The sequence below is a fragment of the Enhydra lutris genome, unplaced genomic scaffold (assembly GCF_002288905.1).
Source record: "Enhydra lutris kenyoni isolate GAN:26980312 unplaced genomic scaffold, ASM228890v2 scaffoldscaffold244, whole genome shotgun sequence".
In the NCBI taxonomy this organism is placed as follows: Eukaryota; Metazoa; Chordata; class Mammalia; order Carnivora; family Mustelidae; genus Enhydra; species Enhydra lutris.
In genome coordinates, this window is record NW_019154328.1 from 23,392 (window position 1) to 40,528 (window position 17,137).

At 49.6% G+C, this 17,137-nt stretch overlaps 2 protein-coding genes across 2 annotated transcripts; both read left to right on the top strand.

Moving 5' to 3' along the window:
* Window positions 1-992: 992 nt before the first annotated feature.
* On the top strand, window positions 993-2,652 carry LOC111140196 (nuclear receptor subfamily 0 group B member 2-like). Its single transcript, XM_022492531.1, has 2 exons — window positions 993-1,570; window positions 2,354-2,652. Exons 1-2 carry the CDS (start codon window positions 1,030-1,032, stop codon window positions 2,650-2,652), a joined length of 840 nt encoding a protein of 279 aa, XP_022348239.1. The 5' UTR covers window positions 993-1,029.
* A 6,874-nt stretch (window positions 2,653-9,526) lies between these two features.
* Window positions 9,527-17,048, top strand: LOC111140197 (G patch domain-containing protein 3-like). The gene is made up of 7 exons (XM_022492532.1): window positions 9,527-9,962; window positions 11,478-11,899; window positions 13,621-13,795; window positions 14,076-14,135; window positions 15,328-15,449; window positions 15,568-15,695; window positions 16,190-17,048. The coding sequence occupies exons 1-7, from the start codon at window positions 9,527-9,529 to the stop codon at window positions 16,404-16,406; spliced, it is 1,560 nt and encodes a 519-aa protein (XP_022348240.1). The 3' UTR covers window positions 16,407-17,048.
* Window positions 17,049-17,137: the final 89 nt, after the last annotated feature.

A 17,137-nucleotide genomic window follows, 5' to 3' on the forward strand; every position in this document is an offset into this window, starting at 1 on the left:
GGCAACGTCTGTAGACCAGGCAGCTTCAAGGTGGGGACCCAGGTGGCCACTAGCTCTGGAAAACTTAGGTCACACAGCTTGGGCCGCATCATGGGCCAGTGGGTCTAGGGGAACAAACAAGGACTTTAGAGTCAGACAGATCTGGGATCTGGTTCTTCTTAGTGGTGTGACCTTGGGCAAGTCACTTCACCTCTTTGAGTTTCAAAAAGTAAGAATCTTGCCTCCTGGGGAAGCTCTAAGGATTAGAACGGGAAGGGCATACAGTAGGCTCTCAGTAAATAGCAGCCGTTCTTCATTAGCATTCTGCTAGGACTTCTCAGCAGATACAGCCTTTCAGGAACTTTCGGAATCCAAGCTGAGGAGAGAGAGTTCTTAAGGACCTTATTTTCTGCAGGGACCCCAGATCTGGAGTCAGGGGAGGGAGGCCTCCTAGCCTGCACAGTGGGCAAAGTCCTCTCAGCCCCCCAGGGTCCTGGCTCCCTTCCCCATAGCCTGTTCCTTACCAACAACAGGAGCAAAGCCCCAAGGTTAGGCAAACAAGTCAGTGATAAGGCACTTCCAGGTTGGGCCTTGCATTCAAGGTTCGTCCAGCTCCGGGGCTGGCTTCCAAGCTTAGTGAGAGTCCTGCAGGCACCAATAGGGACACCTGCAATGGCCACCTGCTGATTGTGCTCCTGAGGCCTTGGTGCCCTGGTACAGCCCGGGTTAATGACCCTGTTTATCCACTTGAGTCATCCGATAAGGGGCAGCGCTGCACAGGCTGTTTCATTGACTGAGGCAGTATCAGCGCCACGTGGAACTCCCAAAGCCTCCTCCCCTGCCACTTCCCCACCAATCCTGCAGGCCGGTGCGTGTTTCTTTCTTTCTTTCTTTTTTTTTTTTCAATGAACATGACTTCTGGAGTCAAGGTTGTCATGCCATCCCCTCCACCCCCACCCACCGTCCCTCCCACTGGGGATATATATAGCACCCAGGAGGGCAGAGCAGAGGGCAGGAGGGCCAGAAGGAAGGAAGAGCAGCTCCCCAACCATGAGCTCCAGCCAGCCAGGGACCTGCCCATGCCAGGGTGCTGCAGGCCGCCCAGCCATTCTGTACGCGCTTCTGAGCCCTAGCCTCAGGGCTAGGCCCTCTGTGCCCCCGGCTCGGAGTCACTGCCTGTGCAGACAGCATCGGCCCGTCCGGCTGTGCGCTCCGCATCGCACCTGCCGGGAGGCCTTGGATGTTCTGGCCAGGACAGTAGGCTTCCTCAGGAATCTGCCGGCCTTCTGCCAGCTGCCCCCTCAGGATCAGCAGCGGCTGCTGCGGGGCTGCTGGGGCCCCCTCTTCCTGCTGGGGTTGGCCCAAGACACTGTGACTTTCGAGGTGGCCGAGGCCCCGGTACCGAGCATACTCAAGAAGATCTTGCTGGAGGAGCCCAGTAGCAGCTCAGGCGGCGGCCAGCTGCCGGATCGGCCCCAGCCCTCACTGGCGGCGGTGCAGTGGCTTCGGGGCTGCCTGGAATCCTTCTGGAGCCTGGAGCTGGGCCCCAAGGAATATGCCTTCCTGAAAGAGACCATCCTCTTCAATCCTGGTGAGCTTCCAGACACTCCTGGATGGGGGCCCAGCCAGGGAAGGCTCCTTCTGAGGGCTTGACACCCGTTATCTCTTTGGGTCCTCATTATCGCTGAAAGTCACCTGACAAAAGAGGCTCAGAGAGGTTAAGTGAATTGCTGAAGGTCACACAGCCTCGTAGAGCCAATGCAGAGATGGGAATTCAGGTTTATTCCCTCCAGAGGCTGGTCCTTGCCACTCTGCTTAAGAAACTTGCCCCTGACCCTCCGGGAAGGTGGGCAGACACAGCTGTGCCTCAGCCACAGGTAAAACTCTGTGGGTTCAGAAAGACCCCATAGAGAAGAATGAAAATGTAAGATGAAAATTCCTCACCAAAAAGACCTCATGGAATATATAAACTACAGTAACAAATACTAGTGATAGTAATGAATATTCATATTACATTCACCGTATGCTAGGTCCAATTAAAAGGGTTTTGCAGATACTAGCTGATTTAAACTTCATAACATGCCTAGGAGATAGGTGTTATTATCCCCATTTTACAGATGAGGAAACTGAGGCACAGATATTCATTTATCTGAGGTCACGCAGCTAATAAGTGACAGCATGAGATTCAAAAAGGCAGCCTGGCTCTTAACCATTACTCTGGGCTGCCCCATAAAAGGACCAATAAATAAAATAAATAAATGGAAGAGGTAGTAATAGGGCCTCAAAGACAAAACCAGTGACCTTAGGTCTTGGGTCAGTACTGCTGCCTGGGAGTGGGGTACTCAGCTGCCCTCTTCCCCCTCTCTGCCCACAGACGTGCCAGGCCTCCATGCCTCCTCCCACATCGGACACCTGCAGCAAGAGGCTCACCATGCACTGTGGGAGGTCCTGGAGCCCTGCTGCCCCGCTGGCCAAGGCCGCTTGGCCCGCGTCCTCCTCACAGCCTCCACCCTCAAGTCCATCTCACCCAGCCTGCTTGGGGACCTCTTCTTCCGCCCGATCATTGGAGACATTGACATCGCTGGCCTCCTTGAGGACATGCTTTTGCTGAGCCAACCTATTCCAGCCCAGGCTGAGATCAAGTGTAGGTGGGGCAGAGGCTGGCAGCCCTGACTTGGGCCTGTCCCCAGGGGTGACCCAGTGTTCCCGGGATGGGGGGCAGTCTGTATAGGCAGGCTTCAGCTCCCCTGGAATAAGCTGGCTGTGGCCCAACAAGATGGGCTCTGGGGCCCCTCCCTCACCACAGCCCCTCTTGGCCTCTCTTGGTTTGACATGGTGCTCCAGCTGTCCGGCCATCCCTTAGTGGTCCTCAGAGCCTCTGGGCCAAGACTCCTGACCTCTCCTGAGATGGGGATGGAAGCTTAGATTGCTCATTGGGACAAGAGTCCTACTGACTTTGTACAGAAGTGATTTAAGTTATTGGTTTTTGTAATAAAAGGCATGACACCCTTGGAGCCTGACCCTGTAATTTGTACATGTGGAAGGGACTGTCCCACCTCCAGGGTCCACCCTACCCCTATCAGAAGGAGTTTGAGAGGAAGGAGCCATAAGGAGCACTGGAGCCAGGCTTCAGGGAACTGGGATATTAGTTTTTCAGGGTGGGAGGATTATTCCATTTGGGGGGAATGAGATTTATTTTGCACAGGCCTGAATCCAGGGGAGAGGACCAGTTCAGGCCTCCTTACTTCCTTGCCTTTATCTTTGGGGGTGTCTTTTCCCTATCTCCAAGTCCCCCAGTGAACTCTGACCCCTGCAGGCTCCCTCTGTCCTCAACAGAGTCAGATCACAGCGAGTAAGAAATACGAAGCAGCCCATTCCCATATTGAAACAGGTAAGGTCACTGGAATTTCTGCAGTTTGGGATCCTTCACATCCCCATTCCTGCAGGTGACAGAAGAGGACAGTCCACTCTGTCCCAATGGCAGGAGCAAGGGCACTCAGGGCTGGCCTGGTGCAGCTGCATGGAGGTCAAGGCCTCCCAAAGTTTAGCTGCCACCTTAGCTGTTAAAGTCTGAGACTCTTCCATGGCACTTGGTTCACAGCTATGGCCCTGACCCCTCCTGAGTTCCCCCTTCCATGGCCCCTCTGTCCCAGCCCTTCTCCTGGAATCCAACCTCGTTGGCCAGCAACCAGAGAGGTGGTGTCTGGCATCTCGGAGGCCTCCAGAATTGCTCCATTCAGTGTGTGGCTTGTGTCCATTCTGACAGGTCAATGTCTGCACCTCCCTGGTGGTTAAAGATTTTGAGTATCACCTGGGCTAGGGTGACTGACCTGCAGGCAGGAGGGAATGATAACAACACACATGCCTACAGGACCCCCTTGCACATCTCCCCCTTTCTTTAGCAGGAAGGCCCCTGCCCATATCAGTCCCACCCCCGTCACCACCAGTTTGGATCCTCTTCATGGGGCCAAGTTAATTATTGCTCAATGCGAGGTCATTCACTCAGGGACTACAGTCGAAGAGTTGTCATTCAGGACTCTTCTGAAGGCCCCCAGGATAGGACAATGCCCTCGTGCCAGCAGCAAGGGCACCCCTGTCCCTTACCCAATCAGCAACTCACCACTCAGACACCAGAGTGACAGAAACATACAGCTCACACCACACAACAAAGACACACACAACTCAGACCTACAACTCTCTCTCTCCATCCTACACACACACACACACACGTCAAGACATACAAGTCAGACACACTTACACAGACCCATAAAAAAGACCCACCATCCACCCACACGCAGCATGGAAATGCACAGCCAAGATACACGCACCCAGTGACATACAGCAAACCCACACACATGACAATAGCCACCCGCACGGAAGCCAGATGTTCACACACCCATCCCTATGCCCAAGGGCAGGGCACACAATATGGGGACACCCTCATACTGGGGCATGTTTTCCATTTTCTGTATGTCACAAGAGAAAGAAAAGGGGCCCCCAATGTAAGCCGACCGATGTCTCCACATCTTCAGGGTCTACCCAGAGCCTGCTAATCCAGACCAGACTGTTCTGCTTGGCATTTGGGGCCTCAACTAACCAATCACCCCCTTTCTCCATAGTGACCCCAACGTCTACCCTCCTCTCAGACAGGCCATTCCCTGTTCAACAGCTCCCCCAAGCCAGGAGGTAATCAAAGTCCCAAATAGAAGCATCCTTTAAAGCCCAGAGCAGACCTTGCTGTCTTCAGCCCCCTAACCTTCTGCCAGCCCTCCCAGACTCAGAGCTCAGGCCCTCAGGCCCCTCTCCCTGCCTGCCCTTGTCAGCACTTGGACACACACTGCCCATCTCACCACGCAGATGCAGGAGGGAACTCTTCCAAGAGCAGCTGCCTTGTCTCTCCAGAGGAACCAAATCCAGGGGATTCGGGGGTTTCAGGTCATTCTTTTATGTTCCTTCACTAACCGCCCCCATTAGTGTACTGTTGCACCTCTCTGAACCTGAGGCTGAATCTTCCTGCCCCTCACCCCTTCCCTCCCCCTACCTTGAACAGCCACTAGAAAGTGCTCCTCTCCACTACCCACCCCAGCCTTTCCCCTCAACTTATCTAATGTTTCCATCATCTCAAGAGCTTCCCTGATTAGCACTGCCTTGCTCCTTTGCAAACTTCTTCCCTGTCCCCTTCACATGGTTGGGGAGCTACACTTCTGCTTCTCATCTGTATCTCCTGTCACTCCCTGTGCCCTATCCAAACTTTCTGCAAGGAAGATCAAGAGAAATCTAGCAAAACTAAAGAGAGAGTTATAATACTATAGGAAAACGGATGCTTTCTCTGTGAGACAAAAGTGGGGGACTGTGTCTCCATTAACAGCAGCTTAGAAGTGGGAACTGTGCCTCATCAGCCAGAGAGGGTAGAGGAGGAAACAGGCTCTGACAGTGTATGCAACTTACTCAGTGTCTGGACCGATCACTACCTGTGCCGAGATTTGAACTCAGACTTGTGTGACTGTGGAGGCCAGGCTCACCAGCACAGGCTGGCATGAGCCACGGCCAGGATCAGGCTGTCTGGAGCCACCTCAGCCACTGTGTACTGACCATCTGCCCTCTCAGCCATGATCCCTATCCTCAGGCCCAGCCAGGGATGACTCACTAGGAATCAGGAAAGGGCTCAGCTTTGGGTATCATTTTATTATCGCCGTTATCCCTACCTTCATTAGCCTAATCATCGACTGCTTAATAAGCAGTCCGGGTGCCTTGGCCAACACACCCTGGCTTTGGGTTTCCTAGAACCTCTGATGCCAGCAAAAAGACAACACCTACCATCCATCCATCCATCCATTCATGCCATCATTCAACATCTCTCTTGATGACCACTTGTACCAGACTCTGTGCTGGATGCTAAGAGACTCAAAATACCAAGATTTAGCTCCTGCCTTCACTGAACATCCTGTCTGTGGCAGAGAGAGACACAGAAGGAAGTGCAACCCAGAGCAATCAGAACCGTGATAGAGGGATGTTTGGAGAGAGCAGGAGCTCAGAAGAGGGAATGATTAAATCTGCCTGGAGGTGGGAAGAATGCTTCAGCCCGTGGTCACTGCTCTGAGCTAAAGAGAATGAATAGGGGTTCGCCGGGCAACCAAGGGATGGGCATTCCACATAGAGGGAATGAGAGGTGCAAAGACACCGAGATGACAGAGAGCAAGGGTGTTCAGCTAACTGCAAATGGCCTGGGGCAACTTGGGCCCAGAGCAGCAAGAGATGGGCCTGGAAAGGTAGACAGGCACCATGTCCCAGAACAAGGCCACAGAGAAAGGCAAGCCCAGTGAAGCTGCTGGAGGCAACAAGGCTAAGTCTCAGGGGAATCGGGGTTAACAAGGGGAAATCACTCATTCCTGGTGGGTCATTGAGGGTCATACCAAACAATAACCAGCTAACAATCCCCAGCCACACCCAACAGCACATCCCCACATCGGTGCCAGGAGTAGTCATTCAAAATCAATGGCAATTTTCTGAGTCTCCTACATATCGAGCATCAATGCAAGGTTCTGGAAAATTAGGCCCACAATGGCAATTGTGTGGAACCCTAAGTGCATAACTTCTTGGGTCAGCTAACAGCTTTTTCAGAGCACACAGCTTGTGTGCTGTAAAACACTTATTTTTCTATTTTCAGACTTTTCAAAATATAGTTTTAATTCAACCTTTTCTGTCTGATGAACAGAAAAGTACACAAATCATACATGTACAGCTTAATGAGTTATCACAAAATGAACACCTTGCCGTAACCACCACCCAGATCAAGAAATAGAGCTTTAGCAACACCCCAGAAACGCTCCCCATCACCACCCTCTCCTTCCTCCTGAAATGGTGTCACTATCCCCGATTTCCAACATAAGAAAGATTATTTGTCTTAAACTTTATATAAATGGAATCATATAGAGCATGAACTCTTTTGTCTTTCACTTAATGTTGTGTCAGATTCATTCTGACCTATTCATTTTCATTGCTGTAAAGTATCCCATTACATCACAATTCATTTACCCAGGATAGTGCCAATGACCATTTGGTTAATCAAATAATATTGTTAGGATTATTCCTGCACATCTTTTGGCACACAGATGTTTCCAGATATGTTGTTATATAACAAGAACTGGAATTACCAGGTCATAGAAGGTATGCTCAACTTAAGTAGATCTTGCCAAATTTTCTGAAGTAGTTGTGTCAATTTACACTTGCCTCAGCAGATTTTAAAATCTAGATATGTATAACAATCCTATCTGCAAATACCCAGACTTTCATTAAAACAGTTTTTATTTTTTTCTTTCCCAAATAGGTGTATATATGTGATCAACACCAAATGAACACTTGCTTTATTGCTTTTGGAAATGAGTTATTTTCCCTTTTAAGATGTTTCATTAAAATTGAGTAAGAGAAAATAACATTTATAAAATATACTAAGTGTAAAGAATAACAGTACAATGAACCCTCATCATGTCCCATCAACTTTGAAGTCCTTTTCTAAATCTATCACCTCCTCCCAAAGGTAATGATTACCCTGAATTTGGGGTTAATCATTTCCTTTTATTTATGATTTTATTTTATTATTTTTATTTATTTTTTTTAAGATTTTATTTATTTATTTGACAGAGAGAGATCACAAGTAGGCAGAGAGGCAGGCAGAGAGAGAGAGAGAGGGAAGCAGGCTCCCTGATGAGCAGAGAGCCCGATGTGGGACTCGATCCCAGCACCCTGAGATCATGACCTGAGCTGAAGGCAGTGGCTTAACCCACTGAGCCACCCAGGCGCCCCTATTTTATTATTTTTAAAGAAGATTTTATTTATTTGACAGAAAGAGAGGTAGCGAGAGCAGGAACACAAGCACGGGTAGTGGGAGAAAGAGAAGCAGGCTTCCGGCCGAGCAGGGAGCCCCATGTGCGGCTCGATCCCAGGACCCAAGGATCATGAACTGAGCAGAAGGCAGATGCTTAACAACTGAGCCACCCAGGGGCCCCTCTTTATGATTTTAATGCATATTTACTTAAGTATCTCCAAGAAACACTTTTGTTTGTATTTTTGAACTTTTCATATAAATAATTCCATTTTCTGACTTAGTTCCCCTCAACATTATATTCCTGCTGAACAGTACTAAAAGCCGATTTTTTGCTCTTGCGAACAATTTAGCTACAAATATTCATATGTATTGTCAAATAAAAAACAAATCTGGACTCAGTAAAGAGAGACTTCATTTTAAATGATTATTGCAAGACAGGAAAGGAACTATTGAAAGGGAGAAAGAAGCTCTTGCAATGGGACTGTGAGAACTACCTGCACCTTCAAGGGTTCAGCAAAAGGAGTCCATCATTCATAAGAAGAGTAAACAAGGCTAGAAAAAAACGGGATGTGAGGAAGTGGGATGACCAGGAGTGGCATGACAGGACAGTAGATCAGAAAATGTTTTACCCTGAAGCCAGCCTATTCTCAGGAGGGGTTGTGTGCTGGCTCAAACTTGGGGGGTGGGTAGGGGAGGCAAAGTTCAGGGACCTAGGGGAAGGAGAAAAGCTTAACCAAAGTTTGGTTAGCAAGCATTTTGCTCTGATTGATCAGTGGGGACAAGCAGTTCATCTAAGCGTTTACAAGGCAAAGAACTGGAATTTGGAGTCTGTTGCTAGCCTTGACATAGGTAAACAAGGGGGCACCCATGAGTTTTATCTAAGTCATATAAAGGAGCGTGTTTCTTTGCTGTAAGCTGTGCTCCCGAACACAAAAGAGTGGGATGGAGTTTCTTAACCTTCGCTCTTCCCCCGTATCACAGGGCAGCGAGAAATTTAATATTGCCAATACAGAGATATATGCAAGAATTTCTTTTAAGTATATACATGGTAGTGGAATTGCTGGGTCAGTGGATGTGGGTAGCTTCACTTCTACCGGGTAATATCAAATTCTTTTCCAGAGTATTTGTTCTAGCTTACACTCCACAACAGTATACGGGAGATCTAGTTGTTCTACACTGTCACAGACACTTGAGGATTTAAAATTTTTCGCCAGTCTGATGTAGGTTAAGTGGGTCTCACTGCATTTCATTTATTATCAATGAGATTGAGGCTCTTTTCTGTGAAGTGTCTTCGGTCCACTTTTCAATAGAATTATCTTTTCCTTAGAGATTTGTGGGAAGGCATGAATATGCTTTGGAAGAATAAGTGGATGAACAACTGAACAGGCTCTGAGCGGAGAAAGCTGAGATTAGGTGTGGGAAATCCCCAATAACCAAAAACCTTAAAAAAAAACCTGCCTCTCCCGCAGCTTTCTGATTTTATCACCACTAACGCCTTATAAAAGAGATCTGTAAACCCATTTCTCAGGTGAGTGTTCTCATCATCGTTGGCTTCTCCCTGCCGGAGAGCGACCCGAACGACTCACCCCCAAACTTCTCTGCTCCTCGACCACGACCCGCCCAACTAATCACGGGTTACTCAACGTCGTACAGAAGAGACCGCAGCGCCACTTGTCATATTCTCGCGAGAGTTAGTTCCAGCCGATCATGTGACAGGCTAAGATGGCGGTGCCCAGCGAGGCGGCGGAGGAGGCAGCAATTTACTTAATAGTGAGCGGTATTCCCGCGTGTTTGCGCTCGGCCCATCTCCGGAGCTACTTTAGCCAGTTCCGGGAACAGCGCGGCTGTGGCTTCCTGTGTTTCCACTACCGACATCGGCCTGAGCGGGGTCCTTCCCAGGCTCTTCCCGAGTCTGCCCTAACTCCTGTCGGCCAGGTTCTCGCCCAGAGTTCGGTCACCGATGCCCACGCTCTCTCCACTCCGGACTGTGCTCCCGCCCAGACCCTCACTTGCTGCTGCGTCATCTCGGTACGGGGGGCAACTCAAGCTCAGCAGCTTCTTCGCATGTACTCGGGCCGCCGGTGGCTGGATTCTCAGGGAACTTGGCTGCCGGGTCGTTGTTTGATCCGCAGACTGCGGCTACCTACTGAGGCATCAGGTACGCGTGGGAAAGATAATAGACTGAGCCTACCCGCCCTGAAACAGAGACACCTTTCTTGAGGGATGACGGGGATAAGTCAGGTCTCTGGTTATCAGACTTTTTAAGAGTTTAGGTCATTTCTGAACAGAGCCTCAGACTCAACTGCACGTTAGTCTAACTTACAGGGGAAAGAACGGTAAGAGGTCTAATGGGATGATCCTTCATTTTCCAATATATTAGATTACTTCTGACAACCTTTATCTGAGAGGTTGATATTCCACTGACACGGAAGGAAGAAAAGGAAATGAGGTTTCTAATCCTCTTACTGTCATTTATCAAAATATTTTGTCAGAGAGCGCGCGCGTGCTCAAGAAGGGAGAGTGGCAGGCAGAGAGAGAAGCAGGCTCCCCGCCAAGCAAGGAGGCGATGCGGGGCTCGACCCCAGAACCCCAAGATCACAACCCTAACCGAAGGCAGACTCTTAACCGATTTAGGCACCCAGGCGTCCCTTATTTTCTGTCTTTATTGTATTCTTCGTTGCTTCCTATCCAGCCTTGTCTTGAGAAGACGCAAATGAAAAGACAATCTCTTGTCTCTGGACACTCCCATTTTCATGGGAAATCACTTTGATGGGGTAACAGGAAACACTTCGGAGTCTTCTAATTCATTCATTCATTCAACAAATCAAGCTTATATGCTACACTTAGTGTGACTGTAGCAACTGTGCAGAGAACAGTTAGACACAGTGTGTGCTCAGGATTCAGAGAGGAAGACAGATTTGTAAAAAGGTAATTGTCACAAAGATGCCATTCTAATTGCTAACATTTACTGAACACTTCCTGTGTACTTACTAGGCACTGTTCTAAGCCTTTCATTTTCTTACTGACTCCTTGCGGCAATCCTATAAGGTCGGAGTTGTTGTTACTACCCATTTTATAGGTGAGGATACTGAAGGGTACTTAAATTCTGTTACCTGCCCAAGGTTACAGAGCTAGGAAGTGGCAGAGTCACAATACAAACCCAGGCATATTGTTCCAGAGCCTATGCTCTTTATTACCAAGTGTTGAGGGATGACAGGGAAGGGAGAAACTGATCTAGAGGGATTAGGAAATGTGGCTTTTCACCTGGATCTGAAAGAGAAACAGGAGTTTGTAGGAAGGAACGGTGTTTAAAGTAAATGGCATTTGCAGACACAGAAAGATGTGAAAGTCCATGGAACTTTCAGGGCATGTTAAATTGTTTGGTGTGGTTGAAGCACATGATATGAGAATGTGGAGGGAGTGGGGCTGGTGGCAGTTGAGAATCAAAAAGTCAACAGGAACCAGATCTGAAAGAAACTTGTGTGCTCAGCTGAGGTGATGAGAAATGGCATGAAATTATTAGGTGGTTCTGGTCAGGGAATGGAGGAAGTTACTCTGGAGAAGTCTGAAAGGGAGAAAGATCATTAGCCTAAAACAGTTGAACAGATTTCTGGCTCAAGTGTTGCTGGAGGCTTCTAGGTTTCAAGAGCTCTTCCTTCCTCTGCTTTCCAAGGTTTGGGCTCCTTTCCTTTCAAAACCCGGAAGGAGCTGCAGAGTCGGAAAGCTAAGAGTGAAGCCTTCACTCTGGCCGATCTGAGGCAACTGCCAGAGCTGAACCCACCAGTGCTGATGCCCAATGGGAACGTGGGGACTCCTCTGCGGGTCTTTCTGGAGTTAATCCGAGCCTGCCGCCTACCACCACGGATCATCACCCAGCTGCAGCTCCAGTTCCCCAAGACAGGTTCTTCCCGGCGCTATGGCAATGTACCATTCAAGTATGAGGACTCAGAGACCGTGGAGCAGGAAGAGCTTGTGTATACGGCTGAAGGCGAAGAAATACCCCAGGGAACTTGCCTAGCAGACGTACCAGCCTGCTCCCATGGAGAGCCCGAGGAGGAAGGGGAAAAGGAGGAGGAAGAGTCACACTCAGATGATGTGAGTACAGTGAGCTACCCTGTCTTTGCTGGCAGCTTAGAGGCTAAAGCTTTAACACTATCACTCTTCAGTTGTATATTACAATAGTTCTAAACGTGCAGGCTTCTTAGGAGGGTTCCAGAGAGTTAGAACTCCGACATTGAACATAAAATTGCATTTACATTGCAAATATGCACTTCTTCGAGGAGAGGGGCCAGAGTTTTTATCAGAATATGCTCAAAGGGGTCGTCTTTGCATTCCACATAGAAGGAATGTGAGGAGCGTACTTTTTTTTTTTTTAAGATTTTATTTATTTATTTGACAGAGATCACAAGTAGGCAGAGAGGCAGGCAGAGAGAGAGAGAGGGAGGAAGCAGGCTCCCTGCTGAGCAGAGAGCCCGACTCGGGGCTTGATCCCAGGACTCTGGGATCATGACCTGAGCCAAAGGCAGAGGCTTTAACCTACTGAGTCACCCAGGCGCCCCCGGAGCGTCCATTTCATAAATGGAAATGTGTGATCCAAGAGATAAAAGTCATGTAAGGAAGTAGAGGCAGAGCTGGGATGTGAACTTGGCCCCCTTTGCTGCTTGTCTAACATCTGTGTGCTTTCAGTATGTGGCTGAGAAGTCACCTCTATTTTCTGACCCTGAGTCTGTGGCTTGGACACTAGCCTCCACTCTAATTTTATCAATGAAATAGCCATTTCTTCTACCTCTTTCTCCAAATTCAGTTGTTCATCCATAAAACCAGGAAAGGTGTGCTTTTTTGGGGAAACCTTTTGGTGTGCATACTCTGGGTTAAAAAAAAAAAAGTCATCTACGTCTTCAAAGTTGCCAGCCCAGAGTTGCTAACATCCTTGGTATAGACTGTCTGGACTGGTCCCCAGCACCTGCTCTGCAGCAGTGATCCCTGAGGACTCTTGGGAGTTTTAACTAGACAGGGGCCCCCAAGATTTCAAGCCAGGAGTCATCCTATCATTCTGCACGTCTAGATGAGCAGCTGTGCACAGGCTAGTGCAGGATTCCAGAGACATTCCAAGATCCATTTCCTGCCTTGAAAGAGGCAAGCAGCAGCATCAGGAAAGGCTGTATGGTATGATGACCTGGGTTTGAACGCTGGCTCTGCCACTCTCATGGTGAACCATCGTAGGCAAATCACTTTACTCCTCTGAATCCAGGTCTCCTCATTTGTAGAACAGGAATGATGGTACTCACCTCACAGCGTTGTTGGGGTGATCAAAGGAACTAAGTTATGAGAAAGGCCCAACACACAGTAGACAACAGGTGTTAGTTGTTATGATGTAATGTATAGAGGCCCAAACAGTTCTTGCCAATTACCTCCAGACTGAAGAGTTTGGAGGCTGGCAAGAATGCTGTGGGCCTCGGTGTGGGGGCTTCGTGTAGGACTGTAGAACCTGAAGGATGAGGATTTACCAGGCGAAGAAGAGAAAGTAGTGGGAGAGGAGAGCAGCTGTTTCCAGCAGGTGGAACAACATGGCTGAAAGCACAGAGGTTAAGAGGGAGTCAGGCTTGGAGGAAAGTGCCAGGTATGCTGAGACACAAGGGATGGAGAAATGTGTTGGGCAAGGCCTCAGGGGCCAAATATGCACTGCTTCTAAGAGAAATTTGGAAGAATGGGCTCAGCGCCTGTCTCACAGACTTCCTGGGCCCTGAGCTGCCTCCCTTGCGGGCTTGAGGCCAGGAGGCTGGACAGGCAGGTCACCTCTCCCTGCCTTCTCCCAGGATGATGACCGGGGTGAGGAGTGGGAGCGTCACGAAGCACTGCACGAGGACGTGACCGGGCAGGAGCGCACCACCGAGCGGCTCTTTGAGGAGGAGATTGAGCTGAAGTGGGAGAAGGGCGGCTCTGGCCTGGTGTTCTACACAGACGCTCAGTTCTGGCAGGAGGAAGAAGGAGGTAATGCTGGCTGATCCCTGATCCATTCAGTCAGGGTTCTCCATTCCACATGGTGGGTTTTCTGGCAGTGAGGCCTGATAAAGGGCTAGTGAACAGCCTTACCCATCATTCCTTTTTAGGGGTGGGGGATCAGTGGAGAAAAAATGACCCCCACCCCAGAGGAGAGATTTAAAAATCAGTGAAAAGCTCCAAGTTCTAGAACACAGGTCTAAGTTTAGATTTAACTCTCAACAGAACTGTGAGTCCTTCGCTTACTCTGTTTAATGCTTTTTATCTGCAGACTTTGATGAACAGACAGCCGATGACTGGGACGTGGACATGAGTGTGTACTACGACACAGGTACTGGGCCGGGGATTGCAATACAGGGACGGGGGACTGGTGCCCTGGCCTTGCAGTGACACTTACCAGGCCTGCTGAGCAGAGGCTGAGAAAGGACCAGTTCCCTTGGGGCTGCCCACTGAGAGGGTTCCTCTCTTCAAACATCTCCACCTGTGTGCATTAAGTGCTGCTTGTGGGCAGAGCTTTTTTTTTTTCTTTTTTCTGTGGAGTCAGCCCTCAGGGCGCTCTGGTTCTGATGGGCAGACCCTGGTAGAGTGGGAGGGTCAGGAGCTCTGGTTAAGAGTTTAGATTCTGGAATCACCAAAAATGACCTGGGGTGACGGTGGGAGGGGAAGATCTGGGTTCTAATTCCACTTCTCATCTTTTGGCTCTATAACTTTTTTTTTTTTTTTTTTTAATTTATTCATTTGACAGACAGAGACCACAAGTAGAGAGGCAGACAGAGAGAGAGAGGGAGGGGGAAGCAGACTCTCCGCCGAGCAGAGAGCCCTATGCGGGGCTTGATCCCAGAACGCCGAGATCATGACCCGAGCCGAAGGCAGAGGCTTTAACCCACTGAGCCACCCAGGCGCCCCGGCTCTATAACTTTTGTGCAGTAGTTTCCTCATCTGTAAGATGGGAAAGCCAGGGTTCCTACTCTTGGTGAGCTCCCAGTTAATGAGAGAAATAATAATAAAATAATAAAACACCAGGGGCTTCTGGGTGGCTCATTTGAATGCCTGCCCTCGGCTCAGGTCATGATCCCAGGGTCCTGGGACTGAGTCTTGAGCTGGGCTCCCTGCTCAGCAGGGAGTCTTCTTGTCCCTCTCCCTCTACCCCTCCCCCTGCTTGTGTTCTTTCTTAAATAAATAATTTTTTTTTAAAAAGTAAGGGGTGCCTGGGTGGCTCAGTGGGTTAAGCCTCCGCCTTTGGCTCAGGTCATGATCTCAGGGTTCTGGAATCAAGCCCCGCATCGGGCTCTCTGCTCAGTGGGAAGCCTGCTTCCTCCACCCCCTCTGCCTGCCTCTCTGCCTACTTGTGATCTCTTTCTCTGTGTCAAATAAATAAATAAAATCTTAAAAAAAATGAAAAGTAATAAAAAACCCTAAAGACAAATATGTAAATCTTGTGAGGAGGTCCTAGAAACCTGATTATTTCCCCCCCTCTCTCTGCTGAGAGAGGCCCTTCTGCAAACTGAGTTCTACTTCCTCAGATGGTGGCGACAAAGATGCCCGAGACTCTGTCCAAATGCGTCTGGAAAGAAGACTCCGTGATGGCCAGGAGGATGACTCTGTGATCAGATGCCAAGTGGGCACCTTTGAGCGCCACACCAAGGTGAGCACTGTGCCTAGCCCATTGACCCCTCTGTATTCCTTCTCTGTCCCCATTCCTCCTCCCCTCCACCCCCAACAAGGAGCCCCATACTCTTGAGTCTTCTCTCTTCCCTGCACAGGGCATTGGACGGAAGGTGATGGAGCGGCAGGGCTGGGCTGAGGGCCAGGGTCTGGGGAGCCAGTGTTCAGGGGTGCCTGAGGCCCTGGATAGTGATGGCCAGCACCCTAGATGCAAGCGTGGATTGGGGTGAGTATGACCCAGGGACTTCTCTGGGGGACCCAGCTAGCCTTTCATCTATATCCTGGTTTCCCCCTAACTTCTTCCATCTGAGGGGATGAATTTCAAAGCAGAATTAAAAGGAAAACCTAGGTCTGGCACTTTTTTTTTTCTTTTTAAGACCAAGCCCTAAGGCTTGACAGGATCATTGATCTTTAGGGCAGTCATACCCCATGGTCTGAGGAGTTTGGACTTGATGATTGCTGTTAGGGAGTGCTTATAAGTCACAGAATGGTGACAGTTTTTCTAAACTCTGTGTACTATTTTAAATGAAAGCAGTATGTGAAACCCTAGGTTGCCGGCACTGTCATTGAATAGATAAAGGAGGCTGAAGAGCAAAGATTCAGATTTAAAGGCTCTGTCTTTGGAACAAACCAGCCATTTAAGAGCTGCTTCTCTGCCCTTTCCCAACCTAATAAAGAGTTTGAGAGCAGCCCTCTCACTGTGAGCCCTTATTAATGCAGGTACCATGGAGAGAAGCTACAGCCATTTGGGCAACTGAAGAGGCCCCGTGGAACTGGCTTGGGGCTCATCTCCACCATCTATGATGAGCCCCTACCTCAAGACCAGGGGGAGTCACTGCTGCGACGCCAACCACCCACCAGCATGAAGTTTCGACCAGATATGACCTTTGTGAGGAGTTCCAGCTGTGCCTTGGACAAGCTTTCAGAGCCTGAGTGACAGTTTCCGGGCCTTTCTTATATCACTCATAACTGCACAGGGGCAGCTCTCTGCCTTGGCCTTATCTCCGACCACAGCCTAAAGAACTTGGGGAGCAGCAATCTGTGCAGCATGTTCAGGTGCTTTATTCTGAACTTGCCTTCTGGCTCTCTACCTCAAGAGCATTTTTCCCCAAAGCTCTAACGTCCTCTTTTCCTATTAGGGCTTAATGACCTCTCATTGGTTTCCTAACCCCAGTCCCTGTTTGAGCTTGCCCACGTTGCCTCCCCCAGTACCTTGAACAGCTGTATTGACTGAAGTTCTCAGCACAGTCTTCGTCGTGGGGGCGGGGTGTCACTATAAAGGTCAGAAAGAGGATGGAATGGACCTGGAAGAGGAGAGGACTCGTGGTGCTTGGAAGAGACGATCTTAGGGTGGGCGCTCCTTGCCTCCTCCCCTAACTGGCTGGCACAGGCAGCGGCAAGGCCGCGGGAGGTGGCCCCGGTCTGCGACCTAACGGGAGAATAAATAAGTTCACTACTGGATTTCCCTTTTTTCTTCCAATTTGGACCGGGAGACGGTCGGGAAAACCTGGGTTAGAGTCGCCCACGCGATCCCAGCGCCGCACGCAGGCACCACCCCCAGCTCGGGTAGAAGGCTCCGTGTCGTCACGCACCCCGACGCCAAGTTGCGCCAACGTCGGGGGGCGGGACTTCCTCTCCGGGCCCCGCCGTTTCCGACGTCGTCCGGAA